The sequence below is a fragment of the Schistocerca americana genome, chromosome X (genome assembly GCF_021461395.2).
Source record: "Schistocerca americana isolate TAMUIC-IGC-003095 chromosome X, iqSchAmer2.1, whole genome shotgun sequence".
NCBI lineage: Eukaryota > Metazoa > Arthropoda > Insecta > Orthoptera > Acrididae > Schistocerca > Schistocerca americana.
The window spans coordinates 743,933,695-743,961,293 of record NC_060130.1 but is presented as its reverse complement, the minus strand read 5'-3'; the positions used below and the strand labels follow the sequence as shown (position 1 = coordinate 743,961,293).

Here is a 27,599-nt window from a genome sequence, read left to right as displayed (position 1 = left end):
ATCTTATTGCAGCATAAGTTTCCCTTTTGGTTTTACATGACTGTTTTATACCTTTTGTAATCCAAGGCTTGCTTACAGAATTGGAAGCACTGTTTCTGACCCATTTCTTGGGAAATATTTCTTCAAAAAGAGCACAGAATTCATTTATAAAACAGTTAAACTTAGTATCATCATCATCATGGCTATATACTAAAGACCAATCCATTTGCTGCAACCTGTGGTTGAAAGTTCCTTTCGCCTCTTCATTAATTACTCTTATGAATTTCCATCGAGGAAATTCTTTTTTGAACAGATTAACGTCATAAATAGTGAGAATTTGTCCATCATGATCTGAAAGCCCACTTATAACCTGCCTGAAAATATAATTCTGATGTCTATTTACATCTAAAAAAATGTTGTCTATCATAGTTTGGCACTCGGATGTAATTCTTGTTGGGAAGTTTATTACTGATGTCAGATTGTGTAAGGTCATCACAATCTCAAAGTCTATTTTATTCTTATTTTCTGTCAAAAAGTTTATATTGAAATCACCTAATACTACAATATCCTTTGCTTTTGAAAGTAACCATGAGAGAAGGAGTTCCATTGAATGCAGAAAAGTTTTTATGTCACCTGAAGGAGCCCTGTAGACAGCCAACACTATTATTGGGTAGAATTTAGTTGTTATTTCTGTGGCACATGCCTCAAATTGTTGTTCCACACAATATTTCTTAATATCTATAGCTTTGTATGCTACACTATCCTTAACATAAATTGCTACTCCACCTTTATCTTTACTTTCCCTACAGTAGTATGTTACTAAAGTATAACTTACTATAGATGGCAAGGCACATTTATCAGTAACATGGTGCTCAGTTAAGCACAAAATCTGTGCATTATTTATACTGTCCTTTTCACTAATGTTGATAAGGAGTTGATCTGTTTTGTTTAAGAGGCCCCTTATGTTTTGATGAAAGAAAGAGATGCCTTCCTCTTGCTTTTTCATTCTATTAGTGCTGTTACCTGACTGAGAATCCATTGGAGTCTGCCTTGAGACAGGAGAGAGGAGACACCTGACACTACCTACTGTTGTGCCTTCTTTTTCTTCAGGCCCACACATAAAAAATCGTTGAGATGAGGAGGCGGCTCAGCATTTCTTCTGTCCAACAGCCTTCTATTTGTTGTTGTTGATGGTGGTGCTGTTTCTGACACTTCAAATGTTGGTTCTACCACTACTGCTGTGTTTCCTTGTGAACTTGGAGTCTTCTCGTTTTTGTTATTTTCGTCTAAAATAATACTTGGCTGATGAGGAACAGTAGTTCTTTTGTTGTTGAAATCGATGTCCACTGTTCTCTCTGTTAAAATTTGGTCTTTTTTTACATGTTTTGCTGCTGCTGATGAAGTTTCTAATGAATTTTTGTGAAGCGTTTTCGTTATAGAGTCAGGCGATGGCAATGCAATTATCGTTTTGGTTTTGAATTTATTTTGATGGTTTTTTATTACCCTGGTTATCAGGCTTGTCAGATATTCTTTCCCCAAGCCATTCAGGTGAAGACCATGTTGCGTGTGGAATCTACGTCCAATACTGCTTATATCAACGCATTTCACATTTTTAAAATGTCTGCAGATTTTTGCAAACTGACTGACTGGCACTTTCTATTTCCCTGTTAACACATGACCATCTTACAAGATCATAGCGATGCGGAATATTGACAAGTATTACGTTAGTGTGAGTGAGGTTCCTCAGACACTGTTTAAGATCGCGCGTTGCACTCACTGTTTCATTTTTGTAGACATCGTTTGCGCCTCCCATAAGTACAACGAAGTATTTATCATGCAGATTTTTTGCCTCTGCGGATTCGGTCATTTTTTTAATTTCGCTAAGTGGGGCTCCCGGTTTCACTATACCACACGAAAATGTTTTAGTTGTTTCTTTTAGTTTACTCGGAAGTCCACGACCATGGCTGTCTGAAAACACAAACAGTTTCCTGTTATTGGAGTTCACAATTTGCGAATCGTTTTGTATTGTTTTACTACACACTTCGACACAATTTTTGGTCGGCACATTTATATTGACCTCCTTCACAGTTGTTTGCGTCAGTAAATTTTCTTCTCTTACCTTATTCCCCAAGGCGCCTTTTTGCTTTTCCCATTGTTCATGTGAACTGTAAGTTGCATTTTCACTATCGGCTATCGAAAGTACTTGAAATGTGTTTTCGTGCACAAAGCTTGCGTAACTTTCGCAGGTTTTCCGAATTTGCACTTTGGACTTGCTGTTCTTGCACTTTACATTAGACCACTTTTCCGTAACGGACGAACTATCTCGCACAAGTTTTAGCGTGTTCAGTTCACTATTTTCTTGTTGTATTTTCGAAATGTCCGTTTTCATACTGCTGATTATGAACTGTAAGCTCGTTATGCGTTCATTCAGTTTCTTGATTTCGTCTTTACAATTTTCACGCGATTTCTTTTTATGGCAAAATTTAAGTTTTTCTGGAAGGAGGGTTGACTTGTTACTTCCTCGTAATTTCTACGCGAAATTTAAGTAGAGTTGGGTTAACATACTGAGGCCCACACATGTTACAGTATTTAAGAAACTGCTGATTAGTCCATCACAGCTTTTCTGGGGTCCCAGTACTTTCACTGGGAAAATATGTTAGGGTTAAGTAGAAGCCGACAACATTCTCAGAATAATAACATTTCAAACATTGTATTGTAGATTGCCATCCTGACAGCTTACTTCAAAATATTTTGAACAATCCTGAAGACGATACCAGACAGTAACCCAATGTTAAATTTCCATTCAGTCGCCAAGTAAACTACGTATATTTCCAAGCTTGTATTGTCAAATTTAGTTCTTGAGGATTATTTAAACTAGCAAGTTGTTTAACAATATTAACATTTTTTGTCATTTTTAAGCACAGTTATTTTAAATTGAAAAGGTTAAAATAAGTACAGAGCAAAAAATGTGGCTCCTCTTAAGGTGTCGCCCCTAGGCCTGTGCCTAGTGGGCCTATATGTAAATGCTAGAGAGGGTGGGGAGGGGGGGGGGGGGTAGATTGTCATGGTCACGGCTTATCCCAGTGACTTTCACCAGGCTACAAACTGGAAGCCTTGAACAGTTTCCTGATGATAAACCCAGTATTTGTGCTACTTTGTGTCTATAAAGTGGGCACAACAGTGAGATAAATATGACAAATGGCTGTTTTTCTTTTTTTCCATAATCGTATCAGAAGCATTAAAACATTGAACACTATGTAACAACAAACTACAAACTGTGCAAACAAAAATATCATAATATATAGCAAGGAAATTTTATACCAAAAACTGACCACATTTAACGTATTTCGGGCAGTCCTTACCAACTGTGCAAGTACTCAGGTATAGTTCGCACTTCATGAGGTGGACAGTAATCTGCTACTGTCCACACAGGATTGTCTGATAGTCCTAATCTATTCGTAGTGCTTTTGATTGTTGCACCTCCAGAAATAATCTTTGCAGATATATCCATATGTTGTCTGATATAATTGGATAGATAAAGAAACAGCTCACCAAGTTGCGTCAGGAGAACACATATACAAAGGTATTTAAATTTGCAAGCTTTTGGACACAGTGTCTCCTCCTGGCAGACAGGTTGAGGGGGAAGGAATAGGGAAGGAAAGGACTGGTGAGGTGTAGGAAGAGGAGAGAATTTGAAAAGTCACCCAGAACCCTGGATCAGGGGAAACTTAACAAACAGAATGAGAATGAAAGACTGATTGTTAGGGACTGCACTGCATTAGATTTCAAAACCTTAGACCTTAAAGGTGGAAGATAGGGTACTATGCAAGATAGAGATCACTATCAAACATTGTGCACAAGTAAATAAGAGCAGAAAGCTAAGTGCATTATATGCAGTGGTGGTGGTGGTGGAGGAGGACGGGGGGTGGGGGGTGGAGAATAAACAAGTCAGAAAATGAAAGATATAGAAAACTAAAAGGGAAATACCACTTTGCAAGCCAATCCCAAAAACTTTCCATCAGCAACCCTGACATTAAGCTCTGCCTTGAACAGTTCGGACCACGATCTTATCTTGACTCACCACCACAACCTCAAAATCATCACTTACAAGCCTTCCAAGAATTCCTCACATACAGTATTGCTTCACAACCCATCCTCAGGTCCGTACAACGTGACCCTGACCTGACCTCTGCAGAATTCCAGGCTCTTCATTTGCTAAAACTGATGACTCCATGATTATCTTCTCAGTGCACAAAAGGGGTCTACCACTATGGTATTTCACTGACAGGAGTATGTAAGCAAGAGTCTACATTAGCTGTCTTGACATCCCTACATACAGCATCTGCCATCAATGTCCCATCCCTGTGATTCAAACTGACATGCAGTCCCTACTTACAACCTCAGGCCCTTCACAAGGACTAACGCCTCAATCCGTAGAACTTCTTACCCCCACCCGCATCACGCACACCCACCATCTTCCTAAGATCCACAAACCCAATTATCGTCCTGTATTAAAGATAGCAATCATTTTCGAGATCATCGTAAATCTTTGCCCACCGCACTCCCATCACACACTTTGCTTGTCACTATTGATACCACCTCCCTCTATAACAACATCCCCCCATGTCCATGACCTGTCTGCTGCTGAACATTTCCAAACCTATGTCATCCTTCCTGCTAAATGTAATCAACTTTATATGTACCAACCACTACTTCACCTTTGAGGGCCAAACATACAAACAGATAGAGGGCACAGCCATGGGAACCAGGATGGCTCCTTCCTATACCAATCTTTTGATGGGTCACTTGAAGGAGGCTTTCCTGGAATCCTTAAGCCTTCAGCCCCTAATTTGTTTTAGATATATTGTGACATCTTTATCATATGAACTTGTGGTGAGGCTGACCTATTAAAATTCATGGATTCTCTAAATACATTTTGCCTTTTTACATTTCACATGATTGTGTGCATGGAGAGTGTTTGGTATAGAGGGAGGTGCCATCAATGGTGACAAGCAAGGTGTGTGATGGGAGCGGGGTGGGCAAATCATCCATGCCACTTTCCTTGATCTTGGGCTCATCCTCACCAAATGCCAACTACACACTTCTGTTCACATTAAACCGACTAACAAACAACAGTACTTACATTTTGACAGTTACCATCCTTTCCATGTCAGATCTTATCATTCAAGGCAAATGTATTTGTTCAGATGCATACTCTTTACAGCAGTACACTACCATTCCCACCTCGGTGTTCTGGATGTAATTACACCACCAGCCTAGTTCAAAAGTAGATTTCCTGGGCCATCACATCCAGTCCTGCTACTGCTGATCCCCTTAAAAAACCCCAACAACTTAGGAATATACCTTTTGTCACTCAGCATTATCCTAGTCTTGAATTCATCAATCAGCTACTTTGACAAAGCCATGACTTGGTTAAGTAATGCCCTGAAATGATGTCCACTCTGATATTTTGCCCACCACACCTAGAAAATCTTTTCGTCACCCACCCAATCTCCACAGTATCATTGTGAGAACCTGTGTAAACGCTGTTCAGCCTTTTCCGTCAGCATGACTACGATCAAGTTTTCAGTTAGGATGAATGGGAAAAAGCAGAGGGTGTCTACTTGTAACACACAATATCCTGTTGCAGGGCATGCTCTACAACATTACAGTTGTGACCTCGGTGCCTGTTCTACCACATGTACCATTTGGATTCTTCCCCCCAGATGCTAGCTTCTCAGAACTCTGCAAGTGGGAACTGGTGTTACAACATGTCCTTGGTTGTCTCCATCCATCAGGCCTTAACTTACGTTAATTTCTTCAGTCTCAGCATCTCTTCACAGAACTATTCCTTTCTTCACTCCCATTTAGTTTCCTATCTCTTTCATTTTCTGTCCTGTCTGTCTTCCCTCACCTCTGTCGCATACAATTTACTTAGCTTTCTGTTCTTATTAACAAGTGCACAATGTTTTGGTGTAATCTTTGTCTTGTGTATTACCCTATCTTCCATCTTTAAGCTTTCAGATTTTCAAATCTCGTCCTTTGCAGTCCCAAAAGACCTTTGTGTATGTATTCTACTGTCATTACCTGGTGAGTATATTTTTTATCAATCCAATTATGTTATACTTTCAAAAACTGTATGTTTTCGTTAATCCATATGTTGTCTGTCTGTTGCCATAATTTAACTTACATTCCGTACTTCACCAAATCTGTTGTCACAGTTAAAATTAGTTCTGTACACTAAAGACTTGTCATCTAACTGCAGCACTGAAACATAGTTCTTTCCTTTTCCAATATTATATGTCTCAAGCGCTCACCCACAGCATAGTATTAAACTGCTTCACTTGAATACAAAAAAAAAGTGACAACATCTACATACATTGTTGGCATCTTTCCACCACTAATATGGTGTTAAATAAAGCATTTGATCCAGTTGAAAAAGGTAATTATGCGTCTGTTGCACAAAAATTTCAAAATAACACATATTTTGCCCATATCTTCTTGTAATATATCTTACCAAGCATATTTAAAATTTTGGTCCTTTCCAAGATCATCATGCAAGGTTCTTGAATTTTAATTTTGGTAGCACTGTTTGTACATAGCTCACTCTTAACACTGCATGAATTTTATTTTATCAGTGAAAAACGTTTACAGCTAATAATCAAAATAAAGGCAATAATCTAGTAAAGCAAAAAATCTTACCTCTGCGTGTATTTTATTTAACACTTTCTATATAAAAAATCGTATACTGTCAGACTTTGTAAACTTGAATGTTTCCATCCATATTTAACATTAAAATTATGTGCTAACAATTAACAGACTCCAGCTGAGCATCTATCTACACTGATAAGCCAAAACATTACAGGATTTCTAGCGATTGATCACTTTCAAATTCAAGGTTTCCTGCAAGTTTTTTCCAGGTTTTAAAGGCAAATTTTTTCCATGTTAAATTTGAGACTAAAACATCATTTTTTCAAAACTAGTACAAATTCTGTTTTTACAAATATATATACATTGTAGCTTGCTGATTAAAGGGAACAAACTGTGGAAATCTGTCATAATAAACATGAATAAATCATTTCTTTAAATGTTCTATCTCTGCTGAAATCTTTGAGGCTTCACTCAACATATGTGCTCTTTTTGTTTCCAATTCTTTGATTTCAGCTTACTTTCATTTGTTCAACAATCATTCCTCCTTTTCTCTTTCACCTTCCTTCACCTTATGTTTCATATAGTCTTTCTGCAAAGAATGTGCATTTCGAAAACAGTGTATAAGACTTTTGTCAATGTTGCAATTGTCAACTCCATTTGCGTCCTGGACTGTCATGTGTGTCTTTGAGCAATAAGGCTTTTTTTCTGTTTGGTTTTCAACAATTATTTCAGAGTTTACAGAAACGCCTCACTCAGCGGTAGCATTTCCATGTGAGATTATTAAAATAATTTGCACAAAATCTCAGAAATTTGGGCATGACTGTGAAGATAATTCGATAATATTAATCCAGAATTTATCAATATGATTTTTACTTCTTTTGTAACATTTCATCTCGTCTTCAATCCTATTTTCTCTGCAGTTCACCACAAATTCCAAGTTTGACACAGTCTGCATTTGAATCCACATTATTCCGTTTGATACCAAAATTTCAAGATATACTGTCAATCTGCTTTGAGCTACTGTCTGGTTTAATGCAATTTCTGGATTCAAGCAGGAAATCACACATTTTATGTTATATTCAATAAGTTATGTTTTGGCAACTTCTCTACTATGCCAATAATGCTTGTTCACGTGTTTTCCTTTAGCAACAATATTTCCTCTTCAGGTACATGCTTCATTTTTTTTCAGCACAATTCTCATAGCAGAATCCAGATTGAACTGTCTTGCGGTAATTAGATTATTTACATCCTTTAAGTCAGTTTTCAGTAAAGATGGTTATTTTGCTTTTTAAGACCTCTAGTTTCAAAACTCGCTGAATCAGTATTTTCATAAGATTGTGTAGTATATCATACAGAAATGGAGCCATCGAGACATCTCTCTAAAAATAGAGTAAAAATGGTTCCAACAAGTGTGCTGTTGTAGTGAAGAATGCCAGTTTTGGAGCTAGCAATTTGTCAACGATAGCTTGAGAAGCAACTTGAAACTTGATGACTGAGAAGTAGTTTTCAATTTCTTTATCCCAGTAACGTAAGTTCAAATATGTTCAAGAATTTCCACAGCTTTTTCTGCTGCATTGTTGTTTTCGACCCATCTTGTTCAACAAAATGACTTGAGAGAAGATGAAGATCCAGTTATCTCAGTGTATTGTGACCTTCGTGCAGGTGAAACAGGAAATAAATAATAAAGCACTGTCAAAAATGACACAATTTCCCAATTACTTTTGGATATGCCTGTTCAGAAAGTGCCATGTAATATGTGTAAACTGCAGGTACCAATTTGTAGCAGTTGTAGACAAACAAAGGATTCTTTTAGTTTCTTGTTAAAGCCATTCAGAAGTTTTAAATTCACGTTTGGTCCCTCAATTGATAACTGCAAATATTTAGGTTTTCCAAACCCAACAATATTTTTATACCTTTTAGCAAATCATTTGCCCTTGCATGTTTCCAAATGCCAGAATCAAAGTACTGCTTTGTTATTACTGATTTTTCGTGATCCCAAAATCGTACATAGAAATCCATCTCGGTTTTTCAAGAAACAGTATTCATACTTCCATCAAATATGAGTTCAGTCATTTCACATTTGTCAATGAGGTCAGCAAGTTTACGTATTTGTATGGTGCCAATGCGTGTTCAATGCTCTAACAGTTTTGATTTTTACAATTTATTTTCTATGCAATTTGGCTGTCTGGATATAATGAAGATAATAACACTACACAGTTCCGAACCGACAAATAACTCTCATGGTGCACAAACACCACAAAATTTCAGCTCTTGTAACGTCATCTGATAGTAAATATGAGTACACTGTAGACTCATTCTCTGGATCGTTCTGTGGCTTTGAATATATCGCTTTGTTTGACACTGAACCTCCTATTAGAAACGACACAATCAATAGTAGCCAGTAAATAATACAAATTTACAAATTTACAAATTAATAAATTGTACTTCATACTAAAAATAGTTTATAATTCTTATCAAAATTTGGATGAAATTCCCACTTCCCTCCTAAAAACGAATAAAAAGTTGTGCAAGTGGATAGTTTCTACCTGTCCCCACTTTCTTCCCTAGCTTAAACCTAAATTTTTCGTCACATATTAATTTTTCGTCACATATTTAATGAATGCAACTGAGGCTTTTCATATCTACAATTGAAAAGAATCTTGTGCATAAGAGGGCAAATTTGATTCTCAAGTCTCAACCTGTATGATATTTGAAATTGCTTTCAACTCGCACAGCTAACCAACACCTACGAAACAGCCAACGATCAAACTCAGTTCCAGTTGCAAGTTACCTAACAGCTTCCAGAGGCAACAAAAATTTTATTTTCTGTATCTCATATAATTATTGACCGAATTTAGAAATTTAAAATGCTGTCGTAATCTGCTCATTAAGGGAGATAATCCTACGTTGAAGGTTTAAGACCTTCGATATTGCATTGTGCTTGTACATGATTTCGACATTTTTGAGATTTCAACATCCCCAAGGCAGAAAACACTATTTTAAATAAACTGCTGTGTGAACCCATTCAAAACTGTACTACAATTTCGTCTTGTTTGTTCTCTTTCTAATTATTGTTGGTTATACAGTATTACCAACTGTTATTACCAAGCATGCATTCTTTTATTTGACAATCTGGGCAGTATTTATTTGTGTTGTTAAGCGGTTTGCTACCTTTATTCAGCTGCTTAAAAGTGAAAGTACTACCGAATACACGAACACATTTAAAGGAAATTGTTTATTTTATTTTGTAGATCCTGTACTTCATGCTGCTTGGCTGGGAACAGTCACTTGTTTCAATTTGATCCATGGCCACCGCAGGGTGAAATGAGAGAAATTATAAACATTGCACAGTGTTGCAAAAGGAAAGAAATATAAACAGGAGAGTCCAGTAAAAAAAGGATCAATAATTACTTAATACTAATATTTGTATAAATGCTGCAAAGTGAGACACAGTTACTAACGTCTAAACTGTCATTCGCCTCTTCCTGTTTGTATAATTATGTTACAACACCCTTGATTTAATTTCATTACTACACAAGGTTATTGCCACTTCACTCAACAAAATGGCCAAGCAAGCATTCACAAGCTACACATTTATCGAGACTTAAGACTGCTGATTGCTCCATGGTAAAGCCGACATCTAGCTTTAACTTCTTCATTCATTATATTATGTCAGTCTGTCACCATTGAGCAGTGGTTCAGCCCCATATGTCTGTTAAATATGTATATTGGTACAAGTCACTACTCTTCGTGACTATGAACTCTTGTTTCCAACTGTTGCCATCTGCAATGATTAACAGTTGATATAGTTGTACTAAACCGAATATGAACGTCTATGTAAAATGCTTTTACAAAATTTACTACTTTCATGTATTTCTACCTTAGCAGCTCATCTGTACTTTATGCCAGACTTCAAAGCAATTAATTCTCCCATATCTCCTCACCTCTCACACTGTAGCACCAATCAGCTTCCTCAAATCCCTGCCTCATGTGACGGCTCAAATAGTATAAAACAATTATGAATCATTGTGTAAACATTGGATTACCAACCTGTATTGTGTGTATAACATGTAGATTCCCCTTTGAATATTCGAATTCTTTTTGGAATATCACAGATAGTTTAAATTAATAGTTTATTAATATGGGTACGGCACTGAAAAAGTTTAAAAATCAAGGTTTCTAAATAAAATGTAATGTTTTTTCTGTGGTTTTTTTCCCAGATTTTCAAAATTCCAGGCTTTTTACCAGGTTTTAAAGATTTCGAGGTTCACTGGACACCTTGCATATGACCGCTGCCCACTGCGACACTGGATGCCACCTTGTGGCACTGCAGGCATGACGCGGTAGCAAAAGTATGTAAGCAGAGCAGTCACGAACAAGGGGTCACCTTAGCAAAGATGTGGGTTGCAAATGGGGGAAATCCACTGAGATAAGCTACTTTGAAAATGGGCATATTATTGTTATGCAGAGCCTGTGAGTGAGTATCTCAAAAATGGCAGAGCATTTCAAATGTTCACGTGCTACTGTCGTGAGCATCTACGGAAAGAGGTAGCAGTACAGTAAAATTACCACTAGGCGCTAAATGGTCGGACATCCATGACCCTTCATAGAATGTGTCATTCAGAGGCTTGTCTGCTCTGTAAAATAGGATAGATGGTAATGTGTGGCATCTGTGCCAAAAGTGCACAATGCTGGTGAACACACAAATGTGTCAGAGCACACCATTCACCGTACATTGTTGAAAATGGAGCTCACCAGCAGACCACTCCTACGTGTCCACATGTTGACCCAATGACATCGTCAGTTATGATTGCAGTGGGCATGGAACCAGCAGGAATCAACCATCAATCAATGGAAACATGTCGGCTCTTCAGATGAATCACATTTTTGCTACACTGGGTTGATGGTTGTCTCCATGAATGCTGTCATCAATGGCAGATCACAATGTGCAGTGCGCCACGGACATAGGCTAGTGAAAGCAGTGTTGTGCTGAGGGAGACATTATCCTGCACTTGCATAGAACCTGTGGAAGTAATCACACACACTGACAGCTGTGGCATCCCTTCATACATGTCGTCTTCCCCAACAGTGATTTCATCTTTCAGCAGAATAATTATCCATGTCTCTGAACCAGAACCATGCTCCAGTGGTTTGAAGGGCATTGTAGTGAACTCACATTGATATCTCAGCAACCAAATTCACCTGATGCAAATCCTATGGAACCCATATGGGTCACTGTTGAGCACCATCACCACATGTGCAAATCAGTGGCCCATTGTTTACACAAATTACATGACCTGTATATAGACATCTAATGCCACATACCTCCACGAACCTACCACCAAACTGTCAGCTCCCCAATACACAAGGTAGTGATGTAGTTTGTTCCAAAGACAGACCAACAAGGTATTGAGCAGGTGGTCATGGTGTTTTATCTCATCAGTGTATATTTGTGAGGGCCACAGTCCTTTCGGCTAGTAGTATAGTTGCAAATCATACTAGTTCATCAATTTCCTAGACAACCCCAAATTTTTATTACAACAGTAGATACAAATAATTTTTGGCTTCCAAGTATTATTCACATAAAGGCGTACACTTAAAACTGACATAATATAAAGCTTTGTTACAAAAAGAAGCTGTCCCAAATGTCTGTGGAACATTGATTCAGTTTGTTATCTCCAGATGCACACTAACTTGGTTGTTTGATTTGTATTTTCCCATGGATTCACGCAACACCACAGGAATAGACAGAAAACGGTTTTTGTTCTTGGCAAGTAACTGCCTTATTTTGATCATGAGAATAAAATAGACTACCTTAAAGTAGCCACAATATTATGAAAAGGATAGACTGCTACTCACTGTAAAGATGACCCGTTGAGTTGCAGACAGGCACAACAAAAAGTGTGTTACACAATGAACTTTCGGCCGAACCCTTCTTCAGAAAAGAACACACACATTCGTTCATAGAAGCAGGCACACCTCACACCCACATCTCCACCCACTGCAGCAGCTGGAGATAGCAGTCATGTGTGCTTGTGTGAATGCGTGTGCACTCCCCCCCCCCCCCCTCCCCTCGACCCCCTCCTGAAGAAGGCTTTGGGTGAAATCTCATTGTGTAACGGTCTCTTCCTTGTGCATGTCTGCAAGTCAATGTGTCATCCCTACATTAAATACATTTGCAGCTGTGAATCTGGTGGACAACCATCAGCTGTATAATGGAATGACAATGAAAATTTTTCTGGAGTGGGACTCGAACTTGGATATCCAGCTTATTGTGAGTGGTCGCCTTATCGTTAGGCTAGCCGAGCATTACTGTGTTGTTTAGAAGTACAGTGCAATGTTCCTTCAGGCATGCATGCATGCAATACCGGCACTGCAATATTGTATTTATGCAACAACATGGGCAAGCAACTTTCAATTAAAATGTCATCCCTGTTGGGGAATATACATAATGAATGTATGAGTGTATGTTGTGGACACATGGTTGATGACATATGGAAGTTTGAGTCTGGCTGTGAGTTGTGCTCAGGTAGCCTAATGATAAGGCGACCACTTGCGATAATCAGGAAATCTGTTTTCGTGTCCCAATCTGACACAAATTTTCATGATCATTCTGTTGTACAACTGACGATTGTCTCTATTCGCAACTGTGAATGCATTTCATGTGTTTTTTATCATACTTCTGAACAATACAAGCATTGCAATATAGTGTTATCTATATGGTGAGTAACTGTCGATCCTTTTCATAATACTGTTGATATTCCAACCTGGACTTTTCATTGTTTTGTTATACCTTAAATGGCATTAATCTGCAGGAAAAAAAGTTGTTCCGGGGAAGGGTGTGTGTGTGTGTGTGTGTGTGTGTGTGTGTGTGTGTAGTTTCTAATTCCCGCATCCACCTCTCCCCCCCCCCCCCCCCCCCCCCAACCCCAAACATTTCACCTGCAAGTATGGCTGACATGATCAAAGATTCACCCTCCATTAGTGGTGGAGGACTGGAGTAAAGTGCATATCGGGATATTATACAGGGTGAGTCACCTAACATTACCGCTGGATATATTTCATAAACCACATCAAATACTGACGAATCGATTCCACAGACCGAACGTGAGGAGAGGGGCTAGTGTAATTGGTTAATACGAACCATAAAAAAATGCGCAGAAGTATGTTTTTAACACAAACATACATTTTTTTAAATGGAACCCTGTTAGTTTTGTTAGCACATCTGAACATACGTAATCAGTGCCGTTTGTTGCATTGTAAAATGTTAATTACATCTGGAGATATTGTAACCTAAAGTTGACGCTTGAGTACCACTCCTCCGCTGTTCGATTGTGTGTATTGGAGAGCACCGAATTACGTAGGGATCCAAAGGGAATGGTGATGGACCTTAGGTACAGAAGAGACTGAACCAGCACATTATGTCCACATGCTAATACCTTTTTATTGGTCTTTTTCACTGACGCATATGTACATTACCATGAGGGGTGAGGTACACATGCACACGTGGTTTCCGTTTTCAATTACGGAGTGGAATAGTGTGTCCCGACATGTCAGGCCAATAGATGTTCAATGTGGTGGCCATCATTTGCTGCACACAATTGCAATCTCTGGCGTAATGAATGTCGTACACGCCACAGTACATCTGGTGTAATGTCCCAGCAGGCTGCCACAATACGTTGTTTCATATCCTCTGGGGTTTTAGGCACATCACGGTACACATTCTCTTTTAACGTACCCCACAGAAAGAAGTCCAGAGGTGTAAAATCAGGAGAACGGGCTAGCCAATTTATGCATCCTCCACGTCCTATGAAACGCCCGTCGAACATACTGTCAAGGGTCAGCCTAGTGTTAATTGCGGAATGGGCAGGTGCACCATCATGCTGATACCACATACGTCGACGCGTTTCCAGTGGGACATTTCGGAGCAACGTTGGCAGATCATTCTGTAGAAACGCAATGTATGTTGCAGCTGTTTGGGCCCCTGCAATGAAGTGAGGATCAATGAGGTGGTCGCCAATGATTCCACACCATACATTTACAGTCCACGGTCGCTGTCGCTCTACCCATCTGAGCCAGTGAGGATTGTCCACGGACCAGTAATGCATGTTCCGTAGATTCACTGCCCCGTGGTTTGTGAAACTTGCTTCATTGGTAAACAGGTAGAATTGCAATGCATTCTCTGTTAATGCCCATTGACAGAATTGCACTTGATGATTAAAGTCATCACCATGTAATTGCTGATGTAGCGACACATGAAATGGGTGAAAGCGGTGACGATGCAGTATGCGCATGACTCTACTTTGACTCAGTCCACCGGCTCTTACAATGTCCCGTGTACTCATGCGTGGGTTCATGGCAACAGCAGCTAACACACCAACTGCACCCGCTTCTCCTGTGACGGGCCTGTTACAGACCCGTTTGCATGCTACGACCATACCTGTTCCATACAGTTGGCGGTAGATGTTTTGCAATGTGCGGCACGTTGGATGCTCTCTGTCCGGGTACCATTCTGCATACACCCTGCAGGCTTCAGCTGCATTTCGTCGACATTCGCCATAGATGAGTATCATCTCCGCCTTTTCAGAGTTCGAATACACCATGGTCACAGTTCCTACAACACTACACTATCACAGACGTCTGGTAACACGGTGTACTACAGTTGGTCTGCGTGCGGAGACAAATGCAGAATAACAATAGTAGCAAGCGCTACATGCGGACACTGCAACAGCTAGACCAAACCACAACAGTGCACTACAGTCACACTCGTAAACACGGTCGTCATCGTAAACATGTCCCTGCCGATGCGGCTCGCCGACAGTGGCCCGTGTTCGTTACAACACGCAACTGAAAGTCGGAGGTTTCGAGCGTCAACTCTAGGTTACAATATCTCCGGATGTAATTAACATTTTACAATGCAACAAACGGCACTGATTACGTATTTGTTTATATGTTCAGATGTGCTAACAAAACTAACATGGTTCCATTTAAAAAATCGTAGGCTTGTGTTAAAAAACATACTTTCGTGCATTTTTGTATGGTTTGTATTAAACAATTACACTAGCCCCTCTCCTCACGTTCGGTCCGTAGAATCGGTTCGTCAGTATTTGATGTGGTTTACGAATTATATCCAGCGGTAACGTTAGGTGACTCACCCTGTATATATCTGTCATGCCAACCTCTGCAGGCATTTCCCTGGTCATTACTGCTGGGATTCTGCTCTTGTTACCCACAACAATTGTTTGCTGCAGTATGGGAATCTAGTATCGATTTACCTTGAAGCTTAGTTTGTTCTTGTTAAGTGTTGTCATGTTTTTGAATTTCTATGGCTGACTTGAACAAACGGGTGCGATAGCTCTTCTCCACAGCAAGAACCTATGTGTCAATGAGTTTTAGTATGTGGTTGCTTTTGTACAGTGCGTGCTTTGCACAGCTGATCTCTCCATCTGTCCCCATGTGTAATACCATTTTATCTTCAATGAACCCGATACTGACGGCTTGTCCAATCATTCCAACGTACACTTTTCCACATGTACAAGCGATATATTCCAAACATTGCGAGTAGGTCTCTTTTGTCCTTTGGCAATCTGAGTTATTCTTAGATCTCTTAGTCAGTTTGTAAGTAGTCTTCGTGTTGTGTTTGCATACTACGTAGCCTAGGCACGTTCTGCAGAAAGGACATATCCAACTTTTGTTCTTCCGCCATGGCAAAGGTGCTCTGACTGACATATTTGTGGCTTGCACTGGTATCATTCCATGTATGCCAGTTTTTTTATACATGCTGCCCCAGGTTCTCAGTATTCCTCAAAACTTATGCTGGTGAAGCTTCAGAAAAATCATGAAACAAATGTCTTCCGAAGATTCTAAGACAAAAGTCAACAGGCACTTCCCCAAATGGTCATGAAAACCTAAACAATTTTGTGTTAGGGTATATGCTTCAGTGTGAACTTTAAATTGTTGTCAGTTTGTCACAGAAGTCTCATAATATATTACAACTACAGACATACATACTCCGCAAGCCGCAATATGGTTTATGGTGGAGGGTACCTTATATCCCTTTTATGTTCCTCTCTCAAATGGAGCTAGGGAAAAATTATTGTCTATACACATCCATGCGAGCCCTAATTTCTCTTATCTTGTCTTTATGGCCTTCACACAAGATGTACATTGGTGGCGTTAGAATCTTTCTGCAATCAGTCACACATGCCGGTTCTCAAAACTTTCTCAGTAGTATTTCACTAAAAGACCATAGTCTTCCTTCCAGGTATTCACATTTGACTTCACGAAACATCTCTATAATACTTGTGTGTTGGTTGAACCTACCAATAACAAATCTGGCAGCATTTGTCTGAATTGTTTTGATATTTTCCTTTAATCTGGCCTGGTGTGACTTCCAGACACTCAAGCAGTACACAAAGTGTCACACTAATGGTCTTTATGCGGTCTCCTTTATATATGTGCTGCACATGCGTAAAATTCTACCAGTAAACCAGTCAACCATTTGTCTTCCCTACATACTGTTTTGCAATGTTACACATTTTGCAATGTTATGCATAGATATTTAATGGATGTGAGGGTATCAGGCTGCACACCGCTAATACTGCATTCGTACATTGCAGGATTGTTTTTCCTACTCATCTGCATTAGCTTACATTTTTCTACATTAAGAGCAAGCTACCATTCGTGACTCCAAATAGAAATTCTGTCTGTCATCCTGTATTCTCATACACTCACTTGATAACACTTCCCTGTACACTACAGTATCAGCAGCAGTCGCAGATTGCTGCACTCACCCTGGCACCAAAGACCATCTGCTCCAAAATACTTCTTCTATGCATTGATGACTGAAAGGAAAAACTTAAGAACTGCTATTATTGACAGTACAAAAATATGTAGTTTTGTGAAAAGCAGTGCACTAAACCGATTCCTAAAACCACATTACACATTACTAAATTGCTACTAAAATAACAACAGAAATAATCAGTTATTGATAATATAATGTAACTGGATAGATAAAATATCTACTGACCAAGTGGTGGCAGAGGAACATACATACAAAAGGATGCTTTTGGAGCCAATGGCTCCTTCTTCTGGCAGTAAAATTGACGGGCAGGAAGAGGATGAAGGCAAAGGACTGGAAAGATTCAAGGAAAAGGGTACTGTTCAGAAAAGTCACCCAGAACCCTAGGTAAGGCGAGGCGTACTGGACAGCCAGAAGAAGGAGCCACTGGCCGCCTCCTGCCAGTAGGAGGAGCCACCGGCTCCAGAAGCTTGTAAAAGTTAAATCTTGTGTGTATGTTCCACTGCTGCCACTTGGTGAGAAGATTTTTTATCTATCCATTTACATTAATTGCTACTAAGATTTATATGTAAAAAGAAAATTAAAAAAAGAGAGAAAAAGGCTAGAGGAGAAGAAAATAGCAGCAAGACATCACTAAACATATATATTAAAAAAAAAAACTGCCATAATACAGTATAAAGAAAAATAAAATAACACTACTAGATTCAATTGCTCGTGGTACTGTAATAATTTTAGCACACGAAGAACAAAATTTCAAGTGCTGTCTTTCTCCAAATCCACATCTTTACAGCACTGCCAGCTCCCACACTCAAGACTCGAATAGTATGTTCTCACTCATTCTAGCACATATCCATTCTAGCCTTCCAGTTTCTTGTTACTTTGAATGTAATGTATTATCTGTTAGCTGTGACTGGATTCCTGCATTGTGTGGAACTGATGACCTCAGTAACATGCTGTTACCATCCTTAGGTATATACAATGTGTAAAAATTGCTTGTGTCCTTATTACTTTTACTGAATCTACAGAAGTAATCAGGATACAATGCATGACCAGTCAGCATGTGGATCATCCCCTTTTGAAAGGATTTGGTGACTTACTTTTGCACAATCACTTATGTCCAATAGAATACTGGACTTGTCTTTCTGAACTGTAAGACATATTCCAGATATGTTGCCATTCATATTTTTAGCTTTACCACTTAGTGATTCTGTTGTTTCCCTAACTTTTCAGGTTTTATTTTTTCTGAGCACATGTATTGCATCCTTTGTCCTTATCTTTAAGTTGGCTGATGAGTACATTTATAGTATCCCCCCCAGGAGACTCGCAACACTCCAGTGAGTACATACATGACATGAGTTGGGTCTCAAGCAATTGCAGTACTTCTCCCTTCGCTGTGCTGCAGTTTTACTCTCTGTCTATATCTTTTCTCAGACATATTCACTAGTACAGATTCCCTGCTCACAACAAACTAGGTGGAACATATATTCTGGCTTCTGTCACTTTGTTCCCTTTATTTTACATCACACATTTCTGTTTATTTTATGTTCAGTCCCACCAGCTGAATATGATCTCCATCTTTTCAAAATGTAAGAATCTGCAAGCCTTATAGGAAGGTCAGTCAGCATGCTAGCCTTTCCATGTGAAGAGGGCAGGGGGGGGGGGGGGTGGGGGGGGGGGCAGGTGCCCGTATGGTGGTGACCACCTGATGACGCACAGATTGCATTATTGATGCCTGCACTGTCACCTCCCCATTCATGCCAACAAGTAAGATCCTGTCTATTTGGGGACTCCAGGCACTGGCCAACAAGGCAGGTGGCGTATGCTCTGGCGCATGATGGTGCCTGCAGAAAGAGCCCTTAATCAGAATAGGTGGTTTCATGGCAGATATTTAAAGTCATGAAACAACAAAAGTTATCGGCTGGTGCCGTGAGGCTCTAGCAGTCTCTTCAGACAGACAAAAATTCATTGAAGATTATTAAAGCCCTGAAAACTTTCCCTCCTTTGCCAAATAATTGCAGGAAACCAGAACCAAGTGACTTGTAGTCACCTACTCGCCTGAGTTTGTGGTTTGTACTGTTTCTGTTTCTTTCTGTAAATTCTTTAGTTCCATATGTAACTACACATTATCTGCTTTCGTTTGAGCAATCTGATCAATAGCCTGTCGAGCTGCTACTTTCTCACCCAACACCATTTCACTCGCCATCCATTACTGACAGAAGCCAAAAGAATTAAATGTAAAATATTAGTAAGTTTAGAGAGGGAAAAGTAAGATGACCATACAACCCCATACAGTGCTTATAGTTCGCAATTACTCACATTCTTCTGCTGAACACTATTGTTGAATTACTGCTGCATTTTTGTTCTGCACCAATGTCTGACATCTGTTGAAGCCTCCCCACTAGTGCTTTTGACATTCCAAATATAGGATGTTGGGGCTCTGTAGCGGGTAGATGAGGCAGTTCCAATCACATTCTGTTTCCAAGCAGTGGATTCATTTATTTGTTTACAACAGTTTATTGCAGAAGACTCATCCTGTAAGTGAGAGGTGGGCATCAAATCCATGATCCTCAGTGCAGAATGCATAGTCACGAAGATGCCTACAGATACTATACCCAGCAGGGTCCAGTAGTGTGACGATCCTGCGGGGTAAGCATTCCTGGACATCAGGTGCTGGTGCAGCCATTGAGGCCCAAGGCTGTTAGCTATGTGAGCTGGTGGTCTGCCATGGTATGTGTCGGCAGTGGAGACATCAGTGAACAAACCCTGGTCTCACATCTGGCTGCCAGCATTTAGTGTAGCTAACAGAGACAGCTGCTCCAGTGGATGGTGAGTGAATGACAACGGCCCCTCAGTGGTAGCCCTCTCCTCAGCTGTGACAACTTCAATGCCATTTGCTGGTTGGAATGCTAGTATTAATAAGCACCAGGGCATGCTTATTGTTGGACAGATACTCTGTGTGTCATGTACTGCTTCAGTTGCGGGGGCACCAAAGTCTTTAAAGTCTTGGTAATACTGGTGGTCATAGTCTGAGCAATTTTACCATTGTACTGAGATGGGTGTGGTATTGAAATGTTGCACTAGGAGATTACAGCAGTCAGTGTGATTAAAGCCATGATCACTTGCACAGGCCTCTGCCACTACAATACTTACATAATTAGATCAAAGTTGGGTTAACATCACTAACTCCAGGTAAGTTATCTCTTGACCAAGGAACTGATGACCTTGCTGTTTAGTCCCTTAACCCCCAACAAACCAATTTATAGTACCACTAATTATCTCCTCCAATGTTTCTCCAGTTTGATACTAAAAATCCTTATAAGGGAACTGTGGGCAGGGTAAAAACCACAATAACCACAATTGAAGACCAGCAGTAGCTTCCAGTGTGCAGATAATCTGTCAACAACAACAAAAAAAATATCCGTAACATGAATGTAGGCTTCCTAGACATCGCGAAAGAAGTAAGCACTTTCCTGACTTCAAACTGACTGACCCAGCCAGTTGGGGGGGACATACAGATTAATGTAGATGCCAGACTGTGGTGCTACCCTACATTTTTGTATACACAAACCATTTCCAGAGGCCAAAGAAACAATGAGTGACAGGAAAAGTTCTTCGACTGACTGGGGATTGAACCCTGGAGTACATATATAATGAATAAACAAATACAATTTTTCAACTAGGGTATACAGGGTGTTACAAAAAGGTACGGCCAGACTTTCAGGAAACATTCCTCACACACAAAGAAAGAGAATATGTTATGTGGACATGTGTCCGGAAATGCTTACTTTCCATGTTAGAGTTCATTTTATTACTTCTTTTCAAATAACATTACTCATGGAATGGAAACTCACAGCAACAGAACGTACCAGCGTGACTTCAAACACTTTGTTACAGGAAATGTTCAAAATGTCCTCCGTTAGCGAGGATACATGCATCCACCCTCCATCGCATGGAATCCCTGGTGCGCTGATGCAGCCCTGGAGAATGGCGTATTGTATCACAGCCGTCCACAATACAAGCACGAAGAGTCTCTACATTTGGTACCGGGGTTGCATAGACACGAGCCTTCAAATGCCCCCATAAATGAAAGTCAAGAGGGTTGAGGTCAGGAGAGTGTGGAGGCCATGGAATTGGTCCGCCTCTACCCATCCATCGGTCACCAAATCTGTTGTTGAGAAGCATACAAATACTTCGACTGAAATGTGCAGGAGCTCCATCGTGCATGAACCACATGTTGTGTCGTACTTGTAAATCAAATCAAATGGGCATCTGCCAACTCCGCATTTGTAAACATTGCACTGACTGCAAAACCACGTTCGTTATGAACACTAACCTGTTGATGCTACGTACTGATGTGCTTGATGCTAGTACTGTAGAGCAATGAGTCGCATGTCAACACAAGCACCAAAGTCAACATTACCTTTCTTCAATTGGGCCAACTGGCGGTGAATCGAGGAAGTACAGTACATACTGACGAAACTCAAATGAGCTCAAACATGGAAATTAAGCGTTTCCGGATACATGTCCACACAACATCTTTTCTTTATTTGTGCGTGAGGAATGTTTCCTGAAAGTTTGGCCGTACCTTTTTGTAACACACTGTATATAGTGTTGCCTCCTGAGCTACACACTTTCACAAGCCAAGAGGGACAGTTCTGTTGTTTTATTGGTGGCAGTGGTGGTGATCTTTTGGATTCTTGACAGTGAAATGTTTAGTGCTCATGAGAATTTAATGACTACAATTGATAACAATTTAAAGAAGGATTTGAGTAGAACTCAGCTGATCATTATATGTCCATACAGTGTACTGAAACTAACAACATTGGTAATGTATGGCATCACGATAAAGTTTTACAGGATTCAGTGGTACTTTTTTGTATGGAGTTTATATTTTTTGTCACAGGATTTAGAAATCTGAGCATTGTATGTCCCTTCTGCAAGGAAATACATTCCTAATTACCAGTTCACGTCTTATACATCAATGGACCACAATATATTGTAATGGACAGATCCCTAGTTCTCGATAGTTTTGTCTTTCAGCAACATGAAAAGATTATTGTTTTTGACAGTCCTCAACATGTTAGAACGTCACTGCTGAACCGTCAATATAACTTTGTAACAATTTTGTTCTAACTTAGCTGTAGTTTTTTTAGTAACTACTGTGAGGACGTCATGTGGATATATGGCAACCATTGTACATTTGATCATTTCCAGTTGTGGCTGTCAGTTTATCCTAAAAAATGGGATCACATAAATACCCCCGAGAGCATTCTTCAGTTATCATATGACCATCGTATCACAAGTTGTTCACACTACATAGCAGTAGTCGTAGTTGGTGTAATACAAACACATAGGTAACTTTGTGTTCATAAACTTTATTAACAGAGAGAGCCACAAGAGAGGATCATAAGTTCTAGTGACATCTATTATTCTGGCAAAATCTACTAGTCATAACTATTGCCTATGATCATAGTTTTCATAGTTAAAAATATCATTGACTGAGTTACCTTTTAGAAAAACATGCTGAGTTTAAGTTCTGTTTGTTCTTGGTGTAGCATTAGTTCATTGTGTAAGTGTAAGGCATTATTTCATACTACAATTAATTGAGGACAGTGTGAAAAATTTGTCGCACAAAAATGGTTTATCCGTGTTTCTTTTTTTATGTTGCTTCTTGTTGCCCACTGGTATATGCACCTGATCTACAGAATAATGTTCTTTGTACAGGGATTTAAAGGGGTTTGTGTTGTGTATGTTTTGTTAACATGCATAAACTGAAATACAGTGCCACCACAAAATTCTTAGTTTTGGACAGTTTATTAGCAAGACAGATTCAGCCCAAGTTGGTGAAAACTTGTAAGAAGTCTACTCTGTCATTACAGGACACCTTTCATCTGATCCATTTGTCCTGTTTTCATCTCTGTTATTGTGCAGTTCATCTAACAATACATAAATAAGAAATTGTTTCTTTCATTAAATGGAAAATCTCTAATAATACTAAGTGTGCACATTCACCTTGAAAAAGAAGGCTATGAAAACTAATCTCTCATGCAATATTACTATATCATGTTCTACCTGTTACAAATAAAGTGTTTCTAGTTGTCTTGTGAAACCTTCAGCTGCATATCATATGTTAATTACACTTGCAAATAATCTTCCTGTTGGTGTTAAAGATCTCTGTCAGTCACTTATGGAGACAGAAGGGTTACTTTATGGCCTTTTGAATTTGTGAAACATAATTGTCTTTGAGCAATGAATGTGCTGGTCCCCTCTGGTTTAGCGTATCTCATGCTGCCATCTAAATGTTTATACACCTTCTTTGGTTTTGATGCATATTATCTTCTATGTATCTGTACATACATTGTTCAGTTGTTCGCTTCCGCCAATCTGATACTAAATGTGTCCGAATTTGTTCTTTTAATTAGTATGATAATTTACTTGTATATGACTACTCCATTTGGCGTATTATTTCACCAAGCAAGGTGGCGCAGTGGCTAGCACACTGGACTCGCGCCCGGCCATCCTGATTTAGGTTTTCCGTGATTTCCCTAAATCGCTCCAGGCAAATGCCGGGATGGTTCCTTTGAAATGGTGCGGCCGACTTCCATCCCCGTCCTTCCCTAATCCGATGAGACCAATGACCTCGCTGTCTGGTGTCCTCCCCCAAACAACTCAACCCCCAACCCCTATTATTTCATAGTTGTTTTGGCTTAAACCATTTGGTCTTCCTCCAGATTATTACCAAATTCTTTGTAATTAACTTTCCCATGCTGTGATTACCAGTTCAGCATCCAACTTGATGCCCTCCATAAGCTGCACAATTGGGTTGAGGAAGATTTGTGCACCTGCTTTTTGTTAATATCTGCTGGAGGTTCATTCTTTCCTTGTGGCCCTACATCATTGTACTAATCTGTTTTGTTACTGAGTGGTTAATTGTTTTATAATGTACAGGATGATTATAATTAAAGTTAAATTTTCAAACCGCTGTAGAAATAACACCACTAGCCAGAAAGAAGTCAAATTGCTACGGAATATTATCAGAGGAGGAGGAAAACATATGGCAGAAGAAAAATAAATAGTTAGAAAATGAAGCATAATTTAATAGTGGTCAACTACAAATGACAAAAGAATCATACAGCAATGCCTAAGATGTACGTTTGACATTAAACAAACTGTACTACTCAGTGTCCATGGGTGTACAGGTGTGATACTGTTAGTTATGTAAGGGTCATATGACATCAGATGGGAAAAATCAATTTTTAATTGTCCTGAGACCAAAAACCGCATTAAAAGCATAAATTAAAATCAAATTGGATTATTAATTTCCATGTGACTGGAACAAAACGTTCAATATGCTGTCCACCGTTTTCTGCAACAAACTGAAATCGAGAAACAGCATGTTCCACAACTGATCAAAGTGTTTCCAGGGTCACGTTCAGAATGTGTTCTGGAACGCGTGCCTTCAGTACAGCTAAGTTTTGCAATCAGAACACTGAATACAACATCTTTTAGGTAGCCCCACAGCCAGAAGTCACACGGATTAAGATCAGGTGATTGGGACGGCCAGGCTGTCGGGAAATGGCGGCTGGTAATTCTAGCATTTCCGAAATGGTGCTTCAGCAGCTGCTTAACTGGATTTGCAATGTGCGGAAGTGTGCCATCTTGCATAATAATTAACCCATCCACGCTGTTGGAGAGCTGGAGTGAAATCGTTGCGCAAAAGACACTCATAGTGCATAGCAGTGATGGTACAGGTAACAGGACCTGGAGCACCTGTCTCTTCAAAAAATGTGGCCCTATGATAAATGATGCTGAAAACACACACCACACAGTGACCTTTTCAGGATGAAGTGGTACTGGTTGATTTGTGTGTGGATTTTCCATTGCCCATATTAGACAATTCTGTGCAATAACATATCCTGTCAGATGGAAGTGGATTTTGTCTGTCCACTTCGATGCAAGCAAGAAATTCTAAGGCAAAGGTCTCTCATGATGGCAGGTCAACAGGAAGCAACTCGTGCAAATGGGTAATTTTGAATGGATAGCAAAGAAGGATGTATTGCAGGATTTTACACACAGTGCTCATGGGTATGTCAAATGTTCGGGCAATTCTCTGTGCACTACATGTTTCCACACCACTACTTGTCTCCTCTTGCATTGCTGTGGTCACTGCTTCCACTGATGTCAAATCAATTCATTTCCTCTTCCTATCAGGTTGCACATCAAGAGAACCCATCTTTTCGAATTTCCGAATCTTTTCTCCAAACCCACGGCAGTCATCGGACCAACGCGTTATTTCTACAGTGTTTTGAAAGCTTAACTTTAATTATAATCATCTGTGTAGTTTCCCTCTGGAGTAACAGCTAATATATTCCACAATATTTTGAGTCATTTTTACCTCGTCTAGCACTGGTGATGCCTTTGGCAGGTTGCTTAGCTTTTGGTCTTCTTCACTTTGTGTCCTGCCTCTCTCTAATGGTTGCAGTCTCCTGTTTATTGTTTACAGAATTTTGTAGTTCTAACAGAACCATAAGAAATTTTTCATTGCTTTTATATTAGATTTTTAGAGCCATACAGCTTATAAACTGGCATATGAAAGAAATTAATAAACACAATGGTGGACAGACTGCCACAAAGCAGCTAAATAAATGTATAATTGAAGAATGAAGAACACAAATGTCTGCAGTTTGTATTCTTGACTCTTGCATATGAAATTATCCTATTGAGCTGTGATAAAATAATTCATTGTTAAAATATAGGTGCAATGTATTTGGTTACAGGGTTATGTCAGCTGGAAACATGAAGATGATAAAGTCATTGCATTTGAAAGAGCAGAAGTTCTTTTTGCATTCAATTTTCACATATCGAAGAGCTTCACAGATTACACTATTGGCGTGAATGTACCTGGAGAATATAAAGTGGTTCTGAATACTGATTCTTCAGAATTTGGTGGTCATAATCGCATTGATACCTCAGTCTCACATTTCACATCAAATGAAGGATTTGCAGGCCGAAAATATTCTATTAAGGTTTGTACCCCTTAATTCCTAAATTTTTATTCTCTTTTTACATTCTGTCTGTGGTAGTATTCTCACTTTGAGCATCTTTTTTCTAGGCTTACCTGCCATCACGAGTTGCTGTACTATTTGCAAAGGTTTAAACATTACGTATTGCTTTGTTGCTCTGAAGAAGTCTTAATTGTTACCATGTGATATTAGATTTAGAGATCAATTCGGAAAAAGTTTTATATGATTTGAAATAAGTGCTTCTCATCTTCAGTGTTTGTTGAAAGTTGATTGCTATAAAACTGCATTTATTTGATGTCTTCTGAAAAACAAATGACACTGTTGACACTAGTTGAATTATATCTGTGAAATATATTTTTAATACTGTTATTTGAATGTAGTACTGAAATATATTTTTACTGTTAAATAAATATAGTGCTGCATTAATATGCATTTCTCAATTGACCTCTCATCATGATAAGCCATCCATTGTCTCTCCATTGAGTTTCACAGTTCTGTTTCATAAACAACAGGGCTAAATTAATGTTTGAAACTTCCAGGCAGACATAATTATAGATTTCATTAATCTATAGTTTCATCACACAAGCATCCTACATGAGTTGTTTGCTTTCCTGTGCCTCTGATCGAAAAGAGCACATATTGAACATAATTTATTACAAAAATTCCATTTAACTTGAATTTTTGTTCTACCTATGAAGAAAATATTGCAAACACGCAGACCTACACACTCATTATCCATGTAAACTAACAGCACAGAAATTGGTTTGTATCTTTGTATTCATAATGTAGATAAAATTTCATTCAGCTGTGTATGTTTAGTATATTTATGACAGAGGTGTTGTTAAATAACACATCATATTGGAGTATAACATTGCAGAATATTGCTGTCAATACAATGAGTTTTCTACAAGTCAAGATGAAGTAAAGAGAAACACGACAAAGGAAAAAGTTTCATTGCAAACGGTACATAAAATGTGAAGTGGGTCATAGTTATCTATCAAGATGTTTTCAAATGCCATATTAAACATGATCATTGCAGCTCAACACCAGTGAAGGTGGCAACGAACAGGTGATACTAATCCAAACCAAGTCATCATTAACAATTATTTCCTTTTCACTCAACCATTGGATACACACACAAACAT

General features: G+C 39.1%; 1 protein-coding gene across 1 annotated transcript in view; it reads left to right on the top strand.

Annotated features, from left to right (window-relative positions):
• LOC124555166 (1,4-alpha-glucan-branching enzyme) overlaps positions 1–26,878 on the top strand; it is a 96,317-nt gene extending 69,439 nt beyond the window's left edge. The window contains exons 13-14 of the mRNA XM_047128989.1: positions 26,209–26,457; positions 26,544–26,878. Of these exons, the coding sequence (XP_046984945.1) occupies positions 26,209–26,457; positions 26,544–26,588 (294 nt within the window). The 3' untranslated portion in view covers positions 26,589–26,878. The remainder of the gene's footprint in view (positions 1–26,208; positions 26,458–26,543) is intronic.
• Positions 26,879–27,599: the final 721 nt, after the last annotated feature.